The 18,506-nt window shown below is 46.0% G+C and overlaps 1 protein-coding gene across 2 annotated transcripts; it reads right to left on the reverse strand.

The window, feature by feature from the left end:
- SART3 (spliceosome associated factor 3, U4/U6 recycling protein) lies at positions 1-18,142 on the reverse strand. 2 transcript variants are annotated; one of them, XM_075435109.1, is made up of 19 exons: positions 17,946-18,142; positions 16,941-17,067; positions 15,780-15,884; positions 13,868-14,052; positions 12,716-12,821; positions 11,840-11,964; positions 11,228-11,383; positions 9,936-10,074; positions 9,412-9,519; positions 8,915-8,992; positions 8,648-8,706; positions 7,036-7,145; positions 6,640-6,752; positions 6,140-6,216; positions 5,563-5,731; positions 4,364-4,809; positions 3,493-3,645; positions 1,659-1,846; positions 1-1,060 (listed from the first exon to the last, which is right to left on the reverse strand). In XM_075435109.1, exons 1-19 carry the CDS (start codon positions 18,129-18,131, stop codon positions 880-882), a joined length of 2,811 nt encoding a protein of 936 aa, XP_075291224.1. In that variant the 5' UTR covers positions 18,132-18,142; the 3' UTR covers positions 1-879. The 2 variants fall into 2 exon arrangements, with proteins under 2 accessions (XP_075291224.1, XP_075291223.1); XM_075435108.1 differs by having other exon boundaries at positions 4,364-4,812.
- Between the last annotated feature and the right edge of the window lie 364 nt (positions 18,143-18,506).

Genomic DNA, 18,506 nt, shown 5'->3' on the forward strand with positions numbered 1-18,506 from the left:
TTTATAGAAAAACCTTTGAGAACTTGAGTTTAATAAACCAAGAAACATCAGCTTGCACTTCACGTTTGTACAAAACCATACAAAAACCACCTGCAAAAGACACACGAGCTAGCTAGCGAAAACAACAACAAAAAAAAATGGTCCTCAGCCACAGCATGTACAGCTTTCATGGGGAAACAAAATTACCAGAGCTAAGTATTATCTCATGACACTTAAAAATAATAATTTGAATGTCTTTTACAAATACACAATATAAAAAAACAGCTCAACTTGAACGGAACATTACTGCATACATATATATGTATATTTGTGTATATACATATACACACATATGTATAGAAACTCTCCCAGTACTAAAATAGGCCATTGCGGTGAAGGTACTAGCATCTGCCATTTCACTCTTCAGGGAAGGAGATGAATGTCCCTCTGTGTGTGTGTGTGTTTGGGTGTAAAACGGGTTCGTTGCCAGAGAGAATGACTGCAGTCACAATCTGACCCGACCGGTGGAGCCTGACAAGGTGATCACTAGGCTGTCACAATGCATCTCGTTCGTTAATGAAGGAGAAATATTTTAAAGTATTCATAAAACATGATGTGGCATCCAACCTGTACAGGAAATATTTCCCCCCTCGTTACCCTCAATATGAGGAATCATATAACGCCATTTTACCAGAACGTTGTGTAACTCTTTGCTCTTAGAAACAGAGGAAAAAACTGGATTTGTACCATCCTACACTGACCTTGATGAATGCAGCAGTCCAGAACAGTATTTACACATGATTGTGACTGGCGTTCTCTCCTTGCTAGCATAAGGACACAACATGGCTTCCATAAAGGCATTTCACATTTTACCAGACCCGCTGATTGCAGACTTTTTGCTCACTTTTTCAGTAGCATCTTGGCAAAATCAGCATTGGACATCTTTTTAGGCTCCTCAGGGGGCTGGGATGAAGTTGCTGGTGAGTTCTGGACCACCCCGTTCTCAGCCTTAGCCACGGGATTACTGTGGCGCTGCAACGCACGAGGCATCATCGAAAGCTGCGTCCTTCCCTTCCCTCGCCTGGAGAACAGAGAGGGACATGCAAAAATATCCCAGCGCTCTTTGAACATTCTGAATGTTTTAGAGAGGACTCTGTTCGCATTTCAGTACTACTCCTGTCCTTTGTTTCGGTAACAAGCAGTGCAAAGCTTCCACCGGGTGCCCTTTGAAACAACTTACCTAAACACCGGGTGAAAACCACCGCCACACAGGGCCCGGAAACTGGAGCTCCGTGGTTAGCTACAGGGCACGCACAGCGCAAGGCCAACGCGATCCCAAGCAGCAGGAGCACTCTAAAAGACGAACGAGCAACCCTAACGCTCGCTGTGAGCAATAGCTGGTCCTCCAGAACGGGGACGCAGAAGTTGCTGGTGCCCAGGTGGTGACATCGGATCCAAGGGGATGTCCAACACCCGGTACTCTCGGGCACCACAGACCTGTTTCTACTGGTAACGAAAATCTCCTTTTCCTCATCAATCCAGCAACGCAAATTTTTACAGTTCAGCAACTTTTAAACCTTCTCTCACATTCCAGGTCAGCTTCCTACATCGCAGCACATAAACAAACCCGGTGTTTTCTTTTTGACCCTCGCCAAGCAGTCTCCCTCACTAATACTTACGCTCCATAAACCTGCCGTGGTACTGCAAATTGCGAGGCCCTGGCAGCCTCAGGCTTGTCCGGCAGCTTCCGGAGAGGCGGGTTACTGATCGCCACCTTGATGACGTGCTCCTTCACCGTCAGGCCATCCATTTTCAGCACAGCCTGCGAGGCCTGAGCTTCGTTTTCATATTCCACATAGGCCAGGCCCTAAAAAAGCAAAAGGGGGAACCTACATTACCTTTAGTGCTTCTTTCTCTGCATTGCAGCTTTGGTTAATAATTTGGCCAACCGACAAGAAAACGCTAAACATGGCTAAGATTCCCAGTATTCTTTAGCTCAAAAAATGCTTACCTACACAGATCTACAACCTGCAATTCTTGACTCTCATTCACGATGCCCTAATTTGTGGAAGGGGTATTAAAAAAAAAAAAAAAAAAAGAAGAAAACCAAGATCTCAGTCAAGCAAATATAATGAAGTACTGTGTCAGTGGCAAGTCTTCACTTCTGAATGTGTATTATACCTATATCCAGGCTGAATCTGGTATTGGACAGGTTTGGATTCGTAGCAGAAGAGAAGATTGATCAGTCTATGGAGCTACAGAAGAAAGATCTGCACAAGCTCTCCTGTGATTCTTCACTAAGCTACAGCTCGTGCCTAAGGAATGAACACAGGGCCGCTGCGGCCACCTTGGTTTCAAGAGCAGTAAAACCCATCTTCAGCAGCTCCAACAGCGCTGACAGGCACCGAGCCTCTGAAGAGACTGGCACCGCTGCCCTGAGAACAGGGACTGGTGACAAACGCGTTCTTCACAGGCAAAGAATCTGCCTTGACTTCATGAAGTAACAGCTGCTAACGGCACTGGCAACCAGCTGCTGGCTGCTGCTGGGGCACCAGCACTGACAGGGGCCGATCTCCAGCAAATGGGCAGAGGGGCAGCCCCAGCATCTGCTGCAGCAGGCTCCTACAGCAAGCACACGAGGTCAGAGGCATCACCTCCCAGCTCTGTTATTCTTCTAAATGTCATTCAGACACTTCAGCTGTATTTTTGGATTACCCAGTTTCACGGGGAACACATCAGATGTTATCTAACATCCAAAGCACATTTGTGGTTTAGACAGAATCCCGGCTCATACTGAGAACATGGCTTGCAAGACCTGGGGTACACATGGAGAGCGCTCGTTACAAGGTGCGCACGCAACACCAACTGTACTTCAGATCTTGCCAAAAGCTAGAAAACACATTTTAAAAATACATGCACATGATCACCAGGATGGCACCCGTTAGCAGCACCCAACACACAGACATGGCCAAGGCGTCAGGTAGAATCCTGGCAGAGCAGCAGCTAGTTTAGTCTCTCTTATTTAACAAGGAGTCATTTATTCCCGGATGGAAACAGTGAGCCCTGTCAGAGTGAGGAGGCTCATTTCTCACTGGCAGCAGGTGTTAGGGACAACAGCCTCCAGAAACTGAAGACGGGCAGGAGGGGAAGCGGTTATACCAAGCCCTATCTCATCAGTTACTTCAAAAACAAGTATTCTTTGCAGACTTACTAATGCCTATTTTTACTATACTGAAAGTGCTGTAAGTGTCTTTCCCTCCATCCCATTTATATCACACATTCTTCCTGTGCAATTTAAGAAGTACTTTTGAAAAGTTTCTCTTCCCTTCCTACTTCTAATTTGTTGGCACAAAGGCACACTGAGCTGTATAAATCCAAGCTTTTCTACAAGCTTTAACGCAAAGCCACGTTGGCAACTTTTAAAGTACAAAGCTTACTTTTTGTATCCAAACCTCATGCAGAGCTTCTTTTTAAAGGATTTCTGAATTTTAAGAGTGCATTAAGGAAGCCTACCTTGGGTTTTCCAGCTCGGTTGGTGACCAGCCGAATGTCTTTCACGTTCCCATGTGCTTTACACACATCTTCCAGCTCTTCCTTAGTGCAGGAGAACGGCAAACCAGATATAAACAATTTATGTTTCTCCAGTGTAGTGCTATACCTGAACACCTGAAGAAATGGAAAGGCTGTTAGATGCCAAGCCAGTCAGAGACACCGAGGATTTCAATCTATTACACCTCCAAAAGCTTATCAGAGTACTTTATATCTGTGTGATACAAAAATACCTTCAAGTCACAAGTGGTATCTTGAAAGATATTTGCATATAAACATACAGGCATACACTAAGGACCTGCAAGTAATTCTATGAACTGAGACACTTCTAAACACCTACATCTCCTTCACAACGAGCAAGGCCATTGGTAGCGTCTTCTTGCTCAGTTGTCACTATCTGAACCATTAGGTTTTTCTGTACAGTAACTCCATAATGCAGAAAACCACTGATGAGACAGCTGCTATCCAGTACAGGCCATTAACAACCAGTGGGTTGTGTAATAAATGCCCACAGCTGTATGACTCAACCAAAAAAGTACTTTCCAGATCGAGATGCTCAAGCAGGAATGTGGGTGCCTCACACCACGAACAAGCTGCTCCGATGAACTTCCTCAAGACTTGCAGAAATCTGCTCATGTCAATCCTGGTTTATGCCAGAGCAACCTAAGATGCAAGAACTCCCAGAAAACAGTTTTACTGCTAAGACATAACCTTACCACACCAAACTACCACAGCACGAATTCATTCGATGCAAGCCCTCTGGGAGCAACACAGTCTCCTAGCTTTCTATGCAGTCCCACTGCTCAACCTATTGCTTCAAAGAATAAAGGCTTACCTTAAAGTCTGGATTCTTGTTCTTGTCAACACAAGGAGAAACAAACATTGGTCTTCCCTCCACAACGTTCCGATCCAAGCCAAGAGCTTGGAGAGCAGATTTTTCTTCCTTGAATTCTACGTAGCAGTAGCCCCGGAAAGTCCCCTTGTTGCTGAACACTGGACGGATTTCTACCACCTCCCCGCAGCTCTCAAAGAGCTCTTTCAGCTTCACTTCAGGATCTGCCATGTTGTAGGAAAGGTTGCTGACAAAGACGGTGACATTATCCTTACTGCTGTCATGTAAAACCTTGGGGAGGTCTTTTCGACTGGTAGATGCTTTTTCCTTCTGGTTTGCTGGGTGACCTGGCTTTTCAGGTCCACTCCTTCCAAACAGCCCAGTTTCTACCTCCATGTCTTCTTCAAGTATGCCATCACCATCTCCCTTGTGTCTCTTGCTGGGCTGCTCTGCTGATAATGAAATTGAAATCCTTACTACAAAAAATGACACCATCTCCTTCACCACTGAAATTAAGCTGTCCACCATTACCACTATGGAGTTTGGAAAAGGCACATGAAATCACAAATACAATCACAGGTCTTCAGGACACAAGATAAAAACCTCCCTCAGGTTTTCAAGAATGAGTAACAACAGATTACTTGACCAAGGCAGCAAGTATTTAGACGAAAGCAACGGGGATATTTTTCTCCTTTTTTTCCTGTCAGCTACAACTACTGATTCACATTCCCTCTCTTTGTCTAACGGGGTTTTTGTTTCTTAATGTAAGAAACACAAACATCTAAAAGCTCCCAAAACTCCTGGGGCTGCAATCTATTAAAATCTTCTGTTACCATCTGCCAACAGGCTGCTACAATACTGAATAACCTAACTTAGACACATGCCTCAGCATCATTTCACGAGTCAGCAAAATACCTTTTTTTTTTTTTTTCTTTTTAAATAGCCAATCACAGTATTTCTCTGAAATAGGAAAAACCTAAAAAATCCTCTAGAAGTTCTTATAAACATATACCTCTGCTGGTCAAAAACGATTTAGTCTTGCACTCATTTCATTACCAGACTGAAGACCTCCTAGGAGAAAAGAGTCCCTGGAAAGACAGCACAGCTCCGCAGACACCAGCGAGGGCCCTTCCTCATCTGCCTCTAACTGAAGGGAGGCAACCGATAACCCTGTTGCCTGAAGTCTGAAGTTTTATTTTTACCTTCTTCTTCTTGTCCCCATTCGCCCTCATCGTCATCATCTGCTTTGCGCTTGTCTCCAATTCTGGGTTTTTTAGCCTTTTTGGAAGCTTTCTTTTCTGCCCGAGCTTGCTTTCGTTGTTCAGCCTTCTCCTCCTCCTGCTTTGCCAGAGCAGCTTCTTTCTCAGCAACCTACAAGTAAGCAAGATTTTTATTTTTTCCCTCCTCCTAGTGACTGCAGATTGCAGAGCATTCTTACACGCCATTTTCTAGAGTACTGAACTTGGAGGGTTTTCTCCTAAGCTACATTAAACACAGCGCTAAAGGGATCATCACTTCAAGCACATTTCAATTGTTTGCTCTTATAGCTGTCCTGGAGTGCACGTTACTCTTGCATCCATCCAAGGGGAAAAAGGTGAAAGGATAAAAAAGCAAAATATGTTAATCGTAGTTTTAAACTAAAATCAGTAGTTCTGAGGCTTTAAGACAATTCAGGCTTATCTACGGGAACCAACACTAGAAACCTGACAATCACACAAGCATGACCATAACATAGGTATTTCCTATCAACTGCTTCGGTAGTTCACAGAAAGTTCTGACCTTTGCTCTTTGTTCATTAACTCGAGCTAATCTGTTTTCTGTTTTTTGAACTGCTGCATCCCAGTCTTCCAATGTTCCTAAAGGATAAAAAAAAAAAGCATTGTATTTAGCTTTCCCATAATTTGAAGATACAATTTTGGAATAATAAGAGTCAATAAGCTCGTGGAACATACTCTTGGCATTAACCATTACACAAGAAAATTCTAGATATAATGAGCAGCCTTCCCAGAAAAAAGAAAACAAAGACCAAGCAGAGGAGAAACCTCTTATTTATAATACAGCACTCCACAAAGGCATGGGAAAACCCAACCAATTTCAGCAGGCTCTAAGTCAGGCCAGAAAAGAAAAAAGAAGAAAGAAGAAAAGAGCTGCTTGTGTACACTACAGTAGTCAAAAGAAAACAAGCCTTCACCAGAACACAAAACATTAGATCAAAACTCACTCTGTATCAATGTCCACCAGCCAGACTGGGTAAAACGAGACGACGCGCAGTCAGTTACCTTCTATTCTCTCCAGCGTGAGCAGCACCTCGCAGACGTGCTCTGGGTAGTCACTTGTGCACTGCACAGCTCGATGCAAGGCCTTCCTGCAGTGCTGAGTATCGCCGTGGGCTCTGCAGCAGGGAGACCACGGCAGTAAGGAGCCAGTCCCCCACAGCCAGACTACAAGGTGGAACAACTACATTCTACACAAGTGTTCTCCCTCCTTCCCCAGCAAACTCACACTACACCTTGTTGCTGTAATACTTCTGAAACACACTGCAGAGCTGCTCCAGGCACCTCAAAACCACATTATAAACCCATAGGAAGCGCACCCATGCTAAGCATCCAAGTCGTGTCTCACACAGATAAGCAAACTGGAAGTGAGTTAACTCTTACAGCCAGCCGCGCTCTTACCGTTCTAGGTTGTAATACTCCAGCCACATGTTTGCGTATTTGGCATTCCCCTTAGTCATGATGTTGTCCCAGAGTTCTCTGGCCTTCTGCATGTTGTTACACAAGCGGGCCTGAAACACAGCATCTAAAGCACTCAATATAATTTAGGATTATTTGTTCAACACCATTACCCCCCTGCCTCTACCCCCCAAAAAAAAGAACACGCCCCAGATCATGCACACAAACCCAGGGAAATACATCTGCTTCTTAGAGTGATCAAAGCAAACACCTAATGCAATCTTACCACCGAATAATACTTCCCTGCCTACCTGTTACATCAAATCTTGGCTTCTGGCTCCCACACACATTTCATTTTGGTCATTATACCAAAAAAAGTTGTTTCTGAATTTTTCACAGAATCACACAGAATCACAGAATAGTAGGGGTTGGAAGGGACCTCTGTGGGTCACCCAGTCCAACCCTCCTGCTGAAGCAGGGTCACCCAGAGCAGGCTGCACAGGACCTTGTCCAGGCGGGTCTGGAATATCTCCAGAGAAGGAGACTCCACAGCCTCCCTGGGCAGCCTGTTCCAGGGCTCCGTCACCCTCAGAGGGAAGAAGTTCTTCCTCATGTTCAGACGGAACTTCCTGTGCCTCAGTTTGTGCCCACTGCCCCTTGTCCTGTCACTGGGCACCACTGAAAAGAGTGCCCATTTCGGCAAATTTCCTTTTGTTATTATTTATGAATGTATAATTTTGTTATTATTTATGAATGTACCTAACAGAGCACGCAAACACAAAGTCAGCTCTCAGCTTAAGAGAAACGCTTCACCTCTGTCACCACCCTAAGCCCCTTCAACTGGGGGAGCAGGGGAAGAGGGGAAATGGATGCACACACCCGAGTGGGATTCACCTGATCTCACTGCAGCAGTGCAGGGGTACGCCAGACAGCTGACTTACTCCAACTGCTTTAGCATAAGCCGAATCACAGCTGGATGTACCTACTTTCTCCCTCCACTAAGTGGACAGCAAGTGAAAGTAATTCATTCAGATTCAGGCCCACACTGTTCAGGAGGATTACAATGCCCGAGGCTCTGGGATGCCACCCCATGCATTATACCCAGAGAAATCCGAGCACAGAAGCACCATGGCTTATCCTGTTCGTGTGCGCCTGTGGCAGAGGAAGGAAAACAAAACATCCACTCGTGGGCAGTGACTGCGCCAGCACATTGATACCTGGTGCTAGTCTGAAGCTAGTTAGTGTAGGCAGCACTAGATTAGGCAGGACTGAAGGCAGTTTAGAGATTTAGCATTCAGTTCCAAGCCACTGTGGCTACCCCACTAATGAAGGTACTCTGTACCATGCTGCAGTCACAGCAGTATGAACATGGTAACGGTCCTGACAGCTTTCTCCAAGCAAATGCTGTTTCTTTCCAGGGATGTTGTGCTTCAAGCCTGAAGCTACACTACGTGCTTGACCAGCCCAGACACAGGAGTGGAAGAAGAAAGATTTACTCATTGAAGTTACGCAGACAGCTGCCGGAGTACAGAAGGATTGCATGCTGTGGCTGGAATGTTAAAACGATCACTCTCCCCTACTCTGGCAATTTAAACACAGCAGCTAGAAACATCACCTCAACTCTTGCCCAGTTCTGCATGATGGTGCAGGATGGATCTCCACTTTCACTGAATCCTGGGAATAGAAATAAGTACTGTTTGTGAATGGCTCTTGGAAATCCAGGGTTTGTTAACAAAGTTCTACATTGCAGATGAAATGTTTACCTGTAGCGTTCTTAAGACATTCAAGACACACACAGACAAGTTAAATACTGTGTGGAGAACTAGTCTTGTAAAAATTATTTTGAACCAAAGAAAACAGGATATTGGATGATTTAACTTACGCTCTTCTACTTCTTGTTTCAAATACTCCACAGCACGTGCAAACGCAGACCGCAGCTCTTCTAGTTCTTTACTCGAGTCTTTAGAAAAAAGAAAGAATTACCTTAAAATAGTGGATGGGAGACAAGAATTAAATTACTAAAACCTCTTCCCTAACACCCACAATGATTTTACTGGGAGGAGGGGCAAGAAGCCAAAGTTTATTACTTCAGTAAAACTCACTGAATGCATACTAAAAAAAACCACCAAGTACCTAAAATAAAAGGCAGGGCATTTTTGCAACAGCATAATCTATTCTGTCAGCAAGCAGCTGCTTTAAACCACCTAAGTTCATATATTTCATAGACACTAGAAAGTCTAGAATACTTTCCATTACTATAGAAAGCAATACTTTCCTATCTTGCACCAAAAATTATTTTTAAAAAAATGTAATACCACTGTTTTAGAGAGGTACATAGAAAACAGTTTAAATATTTATTCACACACATATCATACATACCTTGTGTAAAATCCACCCTTCTTCTCAGGTAATCAAGGTATGCCTGCCAGATTTCTACGTAGTCCGTTGCCTGAATAAAACCTGCATTCAGAGCTTTTTCAAACATTTCTGAAAGAAATGGGGAAAGACACACCCACAAACACATTTACTTTTCAAACACTGACAAAATTAGCAAGCTATGGCGTATAGCACAAAGAAGTATATACAGCTTACAGTTCCAGGAAGATGGGAAAACGCAATAAATCCTACATGTGCTAAATTGGTTTAGGAAGTGAATGCAAAATCGAATTTAATTCAGCAATGTTCATGCAAAGTTGAAGTAAATTGCTCAGTCAGAATTGAAGCTGCTCAACAAAAGCAGCTTTGCCCTAGAAGCACGCTACTGCGCGCTTCCTCAGCTTTAAGACTGTCGCAGCAGGATGGAAACCAATCCTACAGCGCCCTGCGGGTCCCTGTTTGTCACACAGCACTCAGACAGCAGTTCTGTATCGTAAGGAAGTCTTGCTGACATGGTCTTTCTTTACCAGAAATAATGCCGTGATCAACTCTATGCCTCTCCATCGCCAGAAGGTATCGAATCCACAGCCCAACCGTCCAGGGACAGTTCCTAACAGCACGGTCATGAGCGGACAAGACCAACTCTTTCACCTTCAGCTGCCGGTCCTGAAATAATCACACAAAGTTTTCAGTTCCTATTAGCCAGAAAGCCCAGTGAAGACATACCAGCTTATAAAGAGCCAACACCTTAAAAGAGTACTTCCATTTTATGTTTGAAAATCTAATAGAAGATCAGTATTTTAAATTCTGTAGTCCTAAAAACCTAGCAAACACCTTCAAAACAGAAACTGTATGCTCACAAGCAACACAGACAAGAACCCCATGCCACACTCAGTCTGCAGTACCTAACTGTCTGCTTCTAACCAAGCCAGTTAGGTATTTTCTGCCAATGAGATAAATATAATAAAGGCACGAGCCAATTCACCACTGTTCTTAGTATGTTTAGAAGAGGGGAGGAAAGGACACAAGAAGGAGGGTGCACATTCAGCTTCATCAAGCAAGGCAGGCGCTGCTCCATCCGCAACCTGCTGTCTTAAGCTGGTAAGATAAAGACACAGTGGAGCAACTCAGCCTAGACAAGCCTCCTGCAGCAAGTTACACTGATCTCTCGATAGATCGACCTTCTGTCCACGTGAAAACCCTGCCTCTCAAGTTCAATATGGTTTTCAAAGTGCACTAACTAGCCCACATGTAAATATAGACTAAACATCTGGGTTTGCTTTGGCTTGTTGGGAATTTAGTTCTCTGTTCTCCGCTGTAAAATATTCTGGAGAACACTGGCAGCCCTCAAACAAGCACTGTCGTTAGTTTATCTGCGTCTCCTGAAGGACAGGCAGGCTCCCCAGTGATTCAGACAGCACTGAACTGCTTTGCAGACAAAAGCTAGGAGGGATGTCCTCAGAAGCAATGCCTCTGGATGACTAGCTACCAGAGACAACGCCAGGGCTTACACTACAGCTGGTTACAACTAGTCAGCTCTTTGGCAGGTAGCGTAAGCCTCGATGCCCACATCGAGTTTAATTCTGCCAAGAAAACACACAACTCGAGGAAAAAGTGAGCAAACACTCACTTGATCAATAAACACACCACTGAAAACAGGAAGAAACCAAAGGCAAGGTGACAGTTTCTGAAGAATTTAAAGACTAAGGTTCAGGACTGAGGTGGTGACTTACTGGTCATTTGTTTACCAGCCACTAAGAATAAAAAAACCCCAACATATAGGAGAATAAAACAGCAAGCATCTGTTCTTTTTCCTTACCAAATACTGATTGTAGCGTGCCCAAAGATCTGGCACAAGGCAGTTCTCGGCCAAAGCCCTCTCATAGATCAACTGAATGCGAGCTGGATCACCTGCTTTCATTTCAAAATCAATATAAGCTTGATATTCTGCTAGCTTTGGCGTTTCAGCACCCAGCTACAAAAGAGAGATACAAAAAATTAACGTCTTCTGAACAAAGCATCATTCAAACAGTTCATTAGTTACTCAGAGCAGATCTCAAGCAAAATTCCACACAAGAGCTTGGCCTCTAAATATCAACAGCTTTTGATTTTCATGTATCGTGGAATAGCACCCTGGGTCCGAAGCCATTCGGATCCCTACTTTTTAATGCTCTTAGCCCAGCATGCTCATCAATGCTGGAACAGCCCGAGTACTCATGCGCACCTTAGGCTGACACGGTCAATAGATTCAATAGCTTCCAGTCTACCAAGTTGTGAGGCTTCTTGTCTCACACTGCTCACAGCTAAAGAGTCACCTATCAATACAGAGCTGCTTCATCTCTGGGACTAGAAAAATAACAACATTTGGGGGAAAAAAAAAAAATCAGCCCAAAGTCTTAGTTTTAAAGCAAGGTGTACACAATAGCATTACCAGTGCCTCTTCATATGGTTTGCACTTCTCCAGCTGCTGTAGAGCTTTTTTGTAATTCTTTATTACTGTTTCTGGTATCGGCTCCTCTGACCATTCCTCATATTCAGCATACGAGGCCTCCATATCTATTAAAACAGACATGAAACCCCATCAATAACTTTTGGGCCAAATAATCCACATTCAACCTTTATTTGATCCTAACACATTTGTATTTCTGTTTACACTTTTGTATCCTAGCTGTCACGCTACTGCACACTGACAGGGCTCAGAAACTTCATCTTATACAGTGTGCTAGAACACAAACTCAGGACAAGTCACACTAAAGCTACTGATTTGATTCAGAAAACCAGAGTGGGAAGATCTTCCCATAGCTTTAAAGAAAAGAGACCAACCCAAATTCTTTCAATATGCAGATGAAGTTGAAGAACTGTGCTTCACTTTCTCCTATAAGCAAAGCCACAAGCAAAGGGACTCAAGGAGTTTAAAGAACGAAGCGGATACAGCAGAATTCTAACAATCCATCTGCCAGTGTGTACTGTTCCCTACCAACCACGGTTCTTACATAGTGATCATCACAGCTGCATCCCCAGTTCCTAATGGTCATGTTTTGTGCTCATCACTTGTACTTTAAATAGCCTCAAATTATGTACTGAAGCCACAGCTAAACCAAGTTTCAATGAGTAGGAATATTTGTGAATAACAGGGATCTGGGTGTCATTCAAGAGGCCCTAAGGACAGGCCAGTGTCACCGATTAAAGAATTCACAAATCCTACAGCTGCAGTTTGTGTGGCTCTACCAAAGAATAATCATGACTAATGCCCGATCGCCGTAAGACAGCTTATCCACGCCGTCTCTCCAAGCACACCGGCTCTTACCTAACAGCGGGATCCCCAGCTGGCGCCTGAACAGCGTGTGCATCTTCTCAAGCTGGCTGCAGAGCATCTGCTGCTGCTCAGGCGATGGAACACTGCCAGGAGCTGGCTACAAACAAAAGGATTGAAATTTGATCAGCTCCCTCAAGCCTGAGCTGATGAACGTGACGGGGTATTGTTTATGGGCTGGGGGTCTGGGCTCCAAATGACTACACCATTCCTTGAAGGACAGACACAGCCAACTTGCATTTCAGGTCACTGCTGCAAAAGCTAAAACTGGGAAATTGCTAGACTCAGAAGCTGGATGCTTGTGGAAAAAAACTTTCCTCACTGAAAGCTGACACCTGCATAGGGAAATGATAACCTGAATAAGAGTAAGCCACACGTGGATCATGCCATTTCACAAACCCACTGGGCTGCCAAATAGTTTTTCAAAAAATCCCTGGTGCATGCACAGATGATTTAAAACTTTCAGCTTGCTTTCTCTTTGTGAATGAAAGGGTGTTCTCCCACTACTCCTTTGTTAGAGCATTTCAAGGAACGGTTTGGGTTGGAAGGGACATTTAAAGACCATCTAGTTCCAACACCCCACCCCCACTACGGACAGGGACATCTTTTAACTTCTGTATCTTAAGTAGTAGATCACAAAAAAAAATAGAAATATTCACATTCTGGCCATCTTGTAAAGGTGTCTTTTGCAGATGTCAAACCATGTGTTCCAGGGATAATATACTATCATCCAAAAGTCACATAAAAGGGTGAAATAACAAATCTGCTAAAAGCTGAAGTAGAAAACAGCCCAGAAAAACAAACATGATTGACTACGTGCAAAAATATTCACTGGCAAGGACATTGTTTCATAATGGAGCTGCTCAATTTAGAGCTGTTCTTGTCAGTTCACCCTAAAGAAGCAGAGCAAAACTTTCCTTCTGAGATTTTATGATCTCATTTAAACACAAATCCATTACTAGATCAACCAAACACACACAAAGTTTTTGCCAGACCCAAGGGTCAGTTTTCTACAGCTGAAAAGAAACAACCGTGTGACATTACAGCCTCTTTCCTCAGAAGAGACTGATGAGGGGGCAGCACAAGAGGACTTCAGAAATGACACCATAACTTGTTTCTTACAGGCACCCAGGAGACTGGCCTTACCTGGGCCGTTTCCAGTATGGCATTCTCAAACTCGCGGTACGCTTCCCATAAAGCTGTGCCTTTTGTCACGTGCAGTCCAACCGCAGTTAACGCTCTCTCAAATATCGAGCGAACTTTCTCGATTCCTCCTTCCTGACCAATGCCACCAATTGAATACTGGGCATATTCCAACCAAATTTCAGGACCTAAACAAAGTTATCATAAACAAGATGATCTAATCCCCTCAAAAAATAAAAAAAGGCATCTCTGCTTCCCAAACACCCACAAACAGACCAGCAGATGACAGTTTTCTTTACCATCCAACGTAGTAAAGAAAAACGAAAATGTTTTATTCTGTGCTCTTGGTTCAGTACCAGCTGCTACAATTATCTTCAGAAAGCAGTCGATCTTGTGGTCGTTACTGATGCAGACTGACTCCTGTATGCCATCTCTGATACACAAGCTGCATCCAAGATGCAGCAAGACCCCCACCCCCCCCCCCAACAGCAACTTGACTGTACTTAAGTACGTGTACAGAGCTGGGACCACAAAGCTGTCTCACTCCTGCAGAACTCAGATTAAAGCAGGTCCTTCTTCTCTTTCCAGACCCCTACACCTGCCTGCTCAGCAACTGCTTAAGCAGCGTAACTATGAAGGAGGAGGATTTGCCAGAACAGTGTTGGCTGCCTGGCACCTCTCCCACCAACAACAGTGTCTGAGCAAACTAGGTTGAGGGACCCCCAGCAGAGACTATCCAACCACTGGGTGTTAGACTGCATAACTCGGGCTCCAGAAGAAGGCCTTCCAAAGCCCAAGTGCAATCCATCCAGCAGATCCAGAGGATGCTCTTTTCAGTGGTGCCCAGTGACAGGACAAAGGGCAGTGGGCACAAACTGAGGCACAGGAAGTTCCGTCTGAACATGAGGAAGAACTTCTTCCCTCTGAGGGTGACGGAGCCCTGGCCCAGGCTGCCCAGGGAGGCTGTGGAGTCTCCTTCTCTGGAGATATTCAAGACCCGCCTGGACAAGGTCCTGTGCAGCCTACTGTAGGTGACCCTGCTTAGGCAGGGGGGTTGGACTGGGTGACCCACAGAGGTCCCTTCCAACCCCTACTATTCTGTGATAACCACCACCCCCCCCCCCCCGCTGCCAAGTTCTTCATCTCTCCATTCCTTCCTCCCCATCACCAGCACCCTGCGAGGCCAGCTGTGCCACTGCTGTAACGTGACATTTTGCATATAGCTCCTGCAAGGGATCCGCCTCGATGCTACCAAGCCCTCTCTGCTTCTTCAAGCTTCACATTTTCAACACCTCACCACAATACCCAAAGAGGACGCGGTTTTTAGGCTAAAAGTTTTAAGCTATGGCTGGAGGCAGCTCCTGGCAAACGGAAAGCCAAGACACCAGGTACTTCCCTTGCTTTTAATGAGGACGATCAGAGCCTGGCACGGCAGCAAGGCTAGGGTTACCTCCTTTGCAGGGTTTCAAGAGTGCCATCTCCCAGACAGTGATAACGAGCTGTTCTAACAGAGCTGTCACAGAGCGGAAGCGGCAGTAAAGACAGTGCTAACCAACACTGAAGACAGGAGGAGAAACAAGCCTATCAAAAGCACTCACGTTCCTCAAAGCAAGAGCTGAAGAAGCGTAACAGGTAACAGAGAAAGCATTCCCTACGTGAGCACAATACCTGCTGCTTTAAGAGATTAGGCCAATGAAAAGTATGCATTTAAAACTTCTTACAACATTTGCTTAGAGATCTTAAAGCACTGCCTCTGAACAGCCTTAACGCCAATGCTTCAGAAAAACCGAGCATCATTTCACACTAATATTTTTGATCCAATTTCTGCATTATTACAGAAGAAACTTTCCTAGAAAAAGGAAGCCATAACCTCAATGCAACACAACGCACTGTACAGCACGTATTAGCAACTTACAGATGTAGTCCTTCACAGCTCTCTCAAACAGCTCATAAACTTTCTCTCGCTCAGAGCTTTCAGAAGCCATTTTTATCTCATCCTTCAACCAGTCCAGCCAAATTTCTGAAAGGAACAAGGTTAGAATACATCACCAATGTTCAGAAAGAATAAATTAAATCCACCTGTTGATTTTTTTTATGAGAGTTTTTAGCAACAGACTTAAAAATGGGGAGAAGAGAGCAATGTTAGCTGCCACAACTACTCATAATGAACTTGAAAAAAAAGTTTAGTAGAGATCTTTTCAGGCTGGGACTAAATAAGCGCATTTCTATTTAAAGAGAGCAGAAGCTGCAAGCAGCAATTTGTCAGCACCGTTGGCAGAGGATCAGCACGTACCAGTAACCAAAGAGGCATCCAGAGGTACACCTTTCCTCACACTTTTACAAGAAAAAGTGGCTTCAGAGGCTGCAAGTTTCTAACACACGTGGAAGGAAACCTTCCCTTGCCAAGGCTAAAAGCACTCCAGCAGAGCAGCCTCTGCAATACTTACACTGCCTCTGTGTTACAAATAAAAAAAGAAACACCCACTTCAAGGGCTACCTACAGCTTCCAGCAACACCATACTTTTTTGCTGCTTGACTGTGAAATTTAACTTTTGGCAGGAGTTTGTCTGGGCTCTGAGTCACAGTCACTAAGTGACTGGAGCCGTTTCAGTGCTGCATCCCACAGCTGCACGTTACCAGCCCTTCAGCAGAGGCAGCACAAGCAAACGTACGTCTGTCCCTGGGCTACAGCAGATCGCGCCCTGGCAGCAACACCCCAGCTAACAGACAGACTGACTGGAGTAGCTGGGCCCACACAAACACTCCCACCAGTTCCACGCTACCGCAGCAGCCTCTGGCAGAGCACAGGGCAGCTGCAAGTGGCAAAAAAAATCAAATTCCTTCGACAGGCTCGCTGCCCAGCATCTGCCCGAGGCCAAGCTCAATGCTGGCCATTAACACCATCATCATTCAGAGTTCTAAAAGTCCCAAATCTGTTCTTTTATGTTTCTTCAGACTGGAATAATGTTGCTGAAGCCTGGCACAAACATGTTATTTCACTACTGAAACAATGGTATTTTACACGGATGATGCTTAAGCAGTGTTGGCTGTAACCCGAGCAGAAGATGCTCTGTACCTTCCGTAAGCGGGAAGAGTTCGCTCATCTTCTGACGAGCTCTCCTGAGCTTCACCAACTCTCCCTCCTGGCGCAGCAGCTTTATCAGATCCAAGTGGCAGTTATAGTCAAAAGCATTGATTGAAAGCTATAAAAAAAAATAGTAATTATTTTTTAGAAGTGCTGTTGAGTGACAGACAAAGAAACCAGAAAACATTCAGCAGAACAGAACATCATACTGTCTTTCAGGGTATACAAATCTCATCACGCACTCACACACCCAGAACAACACCTACCTTCCTGCACAGAGTTGTGCCAAACTTCACTATTGTTTTGATGCCGTGATCAAACCAGTGACTTACGGGTATCAGTTTACAAGATGCTTCCCGGTCACAAGCGGACACTTACAAAAAAACATCCCCAAGTCTGACAGAGCTTTAACGTTAAGCTTAAAGCTCAGCCTGCAGCTCTAAGCTCTAGAGTTACCGCCCTGCAGTGCAAACGCCAGCACCGGGAGCGCAGCAGCTGCCCAAACACACCCGGGAGCACAAAATGCAGACACCGTTCTCCAGCAGAGCCAAACGCCTCAGTTTCTTCAAAGGCAATACAAAACCCCAGGCAGCCACTTCAGGTTTCTTTCAATAAGTACACACCGTTCACCAGGGCTCTCCTCCCCAATTTCCCTCTCCAAAAACCCCAAAACCACTTAGTTTCCACTTCAGACTCCAAACGCTCACGCCCTGACAGTTCCCAGCATCGAGCTACATCAGCAGCCATAGATTTTCTTTTTTTTTTTCACCTCTCGCAGGCCAGGCCTCGCTCCACCCAAGCTCCCTGGAGAGGAGGCCTCGGCTCTGCGGGACGAGCCTTCCCCGCAGCCCCGGGCCCGGCGCCTCTCCTACAGCAACGCAACCCAGCCACCAGCGCAGGGCCCGGGTCTCCGACACCGCGTCCCCCGGGCCAGCAGCCGGGACCGGGCGGAGGCCGCGGTGCTGCCCCGCCACCCCCAGCCCCGCCGGGCCCCACCTGCTCCTCCAGCCGCTGGATCTCGGCTTCGTTCTCTTTCTCCTCATCTTCGCCATCGCCAGACGAGTCCGAATCGCCCTCGTCCTCCGAGTCACCCCCCGACTCGGGGTCACCCTCCGGCAGCCGCTGCTTCTCCTCCTCCTCCGCCGCCGCCACAGCAGCCGCCTCGGCTCCCGCCGCCGCCATCTTATGCAGCTCCCTCCGCAGCCAGCCGAGCTCCACCGCCTGCCGGGGCTGGCCGGGCCGCGCCTGTCCGGCCGCCGCGCACTGCCGCCGGGCCAGCGCAGGGAGGAGATGGGCGAGCCGCCGCCGCTACCGCTCCCCGCTCTCGGCCGCTCCCCGGGACCGCGCTGCGGTCAGCGCCGCCGGGCTGGGCCCCTCTTCTTCTCGGCTGAGACTCAGGCGGCGCGGTGGGCACCTCGGGTCCTGGCCGTCAGGGGGCCTCCGAGGAGGGCCGGGGCGTGCGCGGCGCCGCCAGCCCGCCATATTGAGTGTGGCCGCCGCGGCCCGCACATGCGCCGGCAGTCGCGATAAAAGCGGCGTCGTGACTGGAAACAGCGT

This window comes from Opisthocomus hoazin, chromosome 13, assembly GCF_030867145.1.
Source record: "Opisthocomus hoazin isolate bOpiHoa1 chromosome 13, bOpiHoa1.hap1, whole genome shotgun sequence".
Taxonomy (NCBI): Eukaryota; Metazoa; Chordata; class Aves; order Opisthocomiformes; family Opisthocomidae; genus Opisthocomus; species Opisthocomus hoazin.

What these genes read in the sequence shown, in the direction of transcription:
- SART3 (XM_075435108.1), bottom strand. Translation starts at nt 18,131, where the DNA reads ATGGCGGCGGCGGGAGCCGAGGCGGCTGCTGTGGCGGCGGCGGAGGAG. An exon ending in GAAACAAGAAGTAGAAGAGC is followed by an intron (nt 8,707 to 8,914) that starts GTAAGTTAAATC and finishes TTCTATTCCCAG; the next exon opens with GATTCAGTGAAAGTGGAGAT. An exon ending in ATGGGGACAAGAAGAAGAAG is followed by an intron (nt 4,813 to 5,562) that starts GTAAAAATAAAA and finishes TTTCATTATCAG; the next exon opens with CAGAGCAGCCCAGCAAGAGA.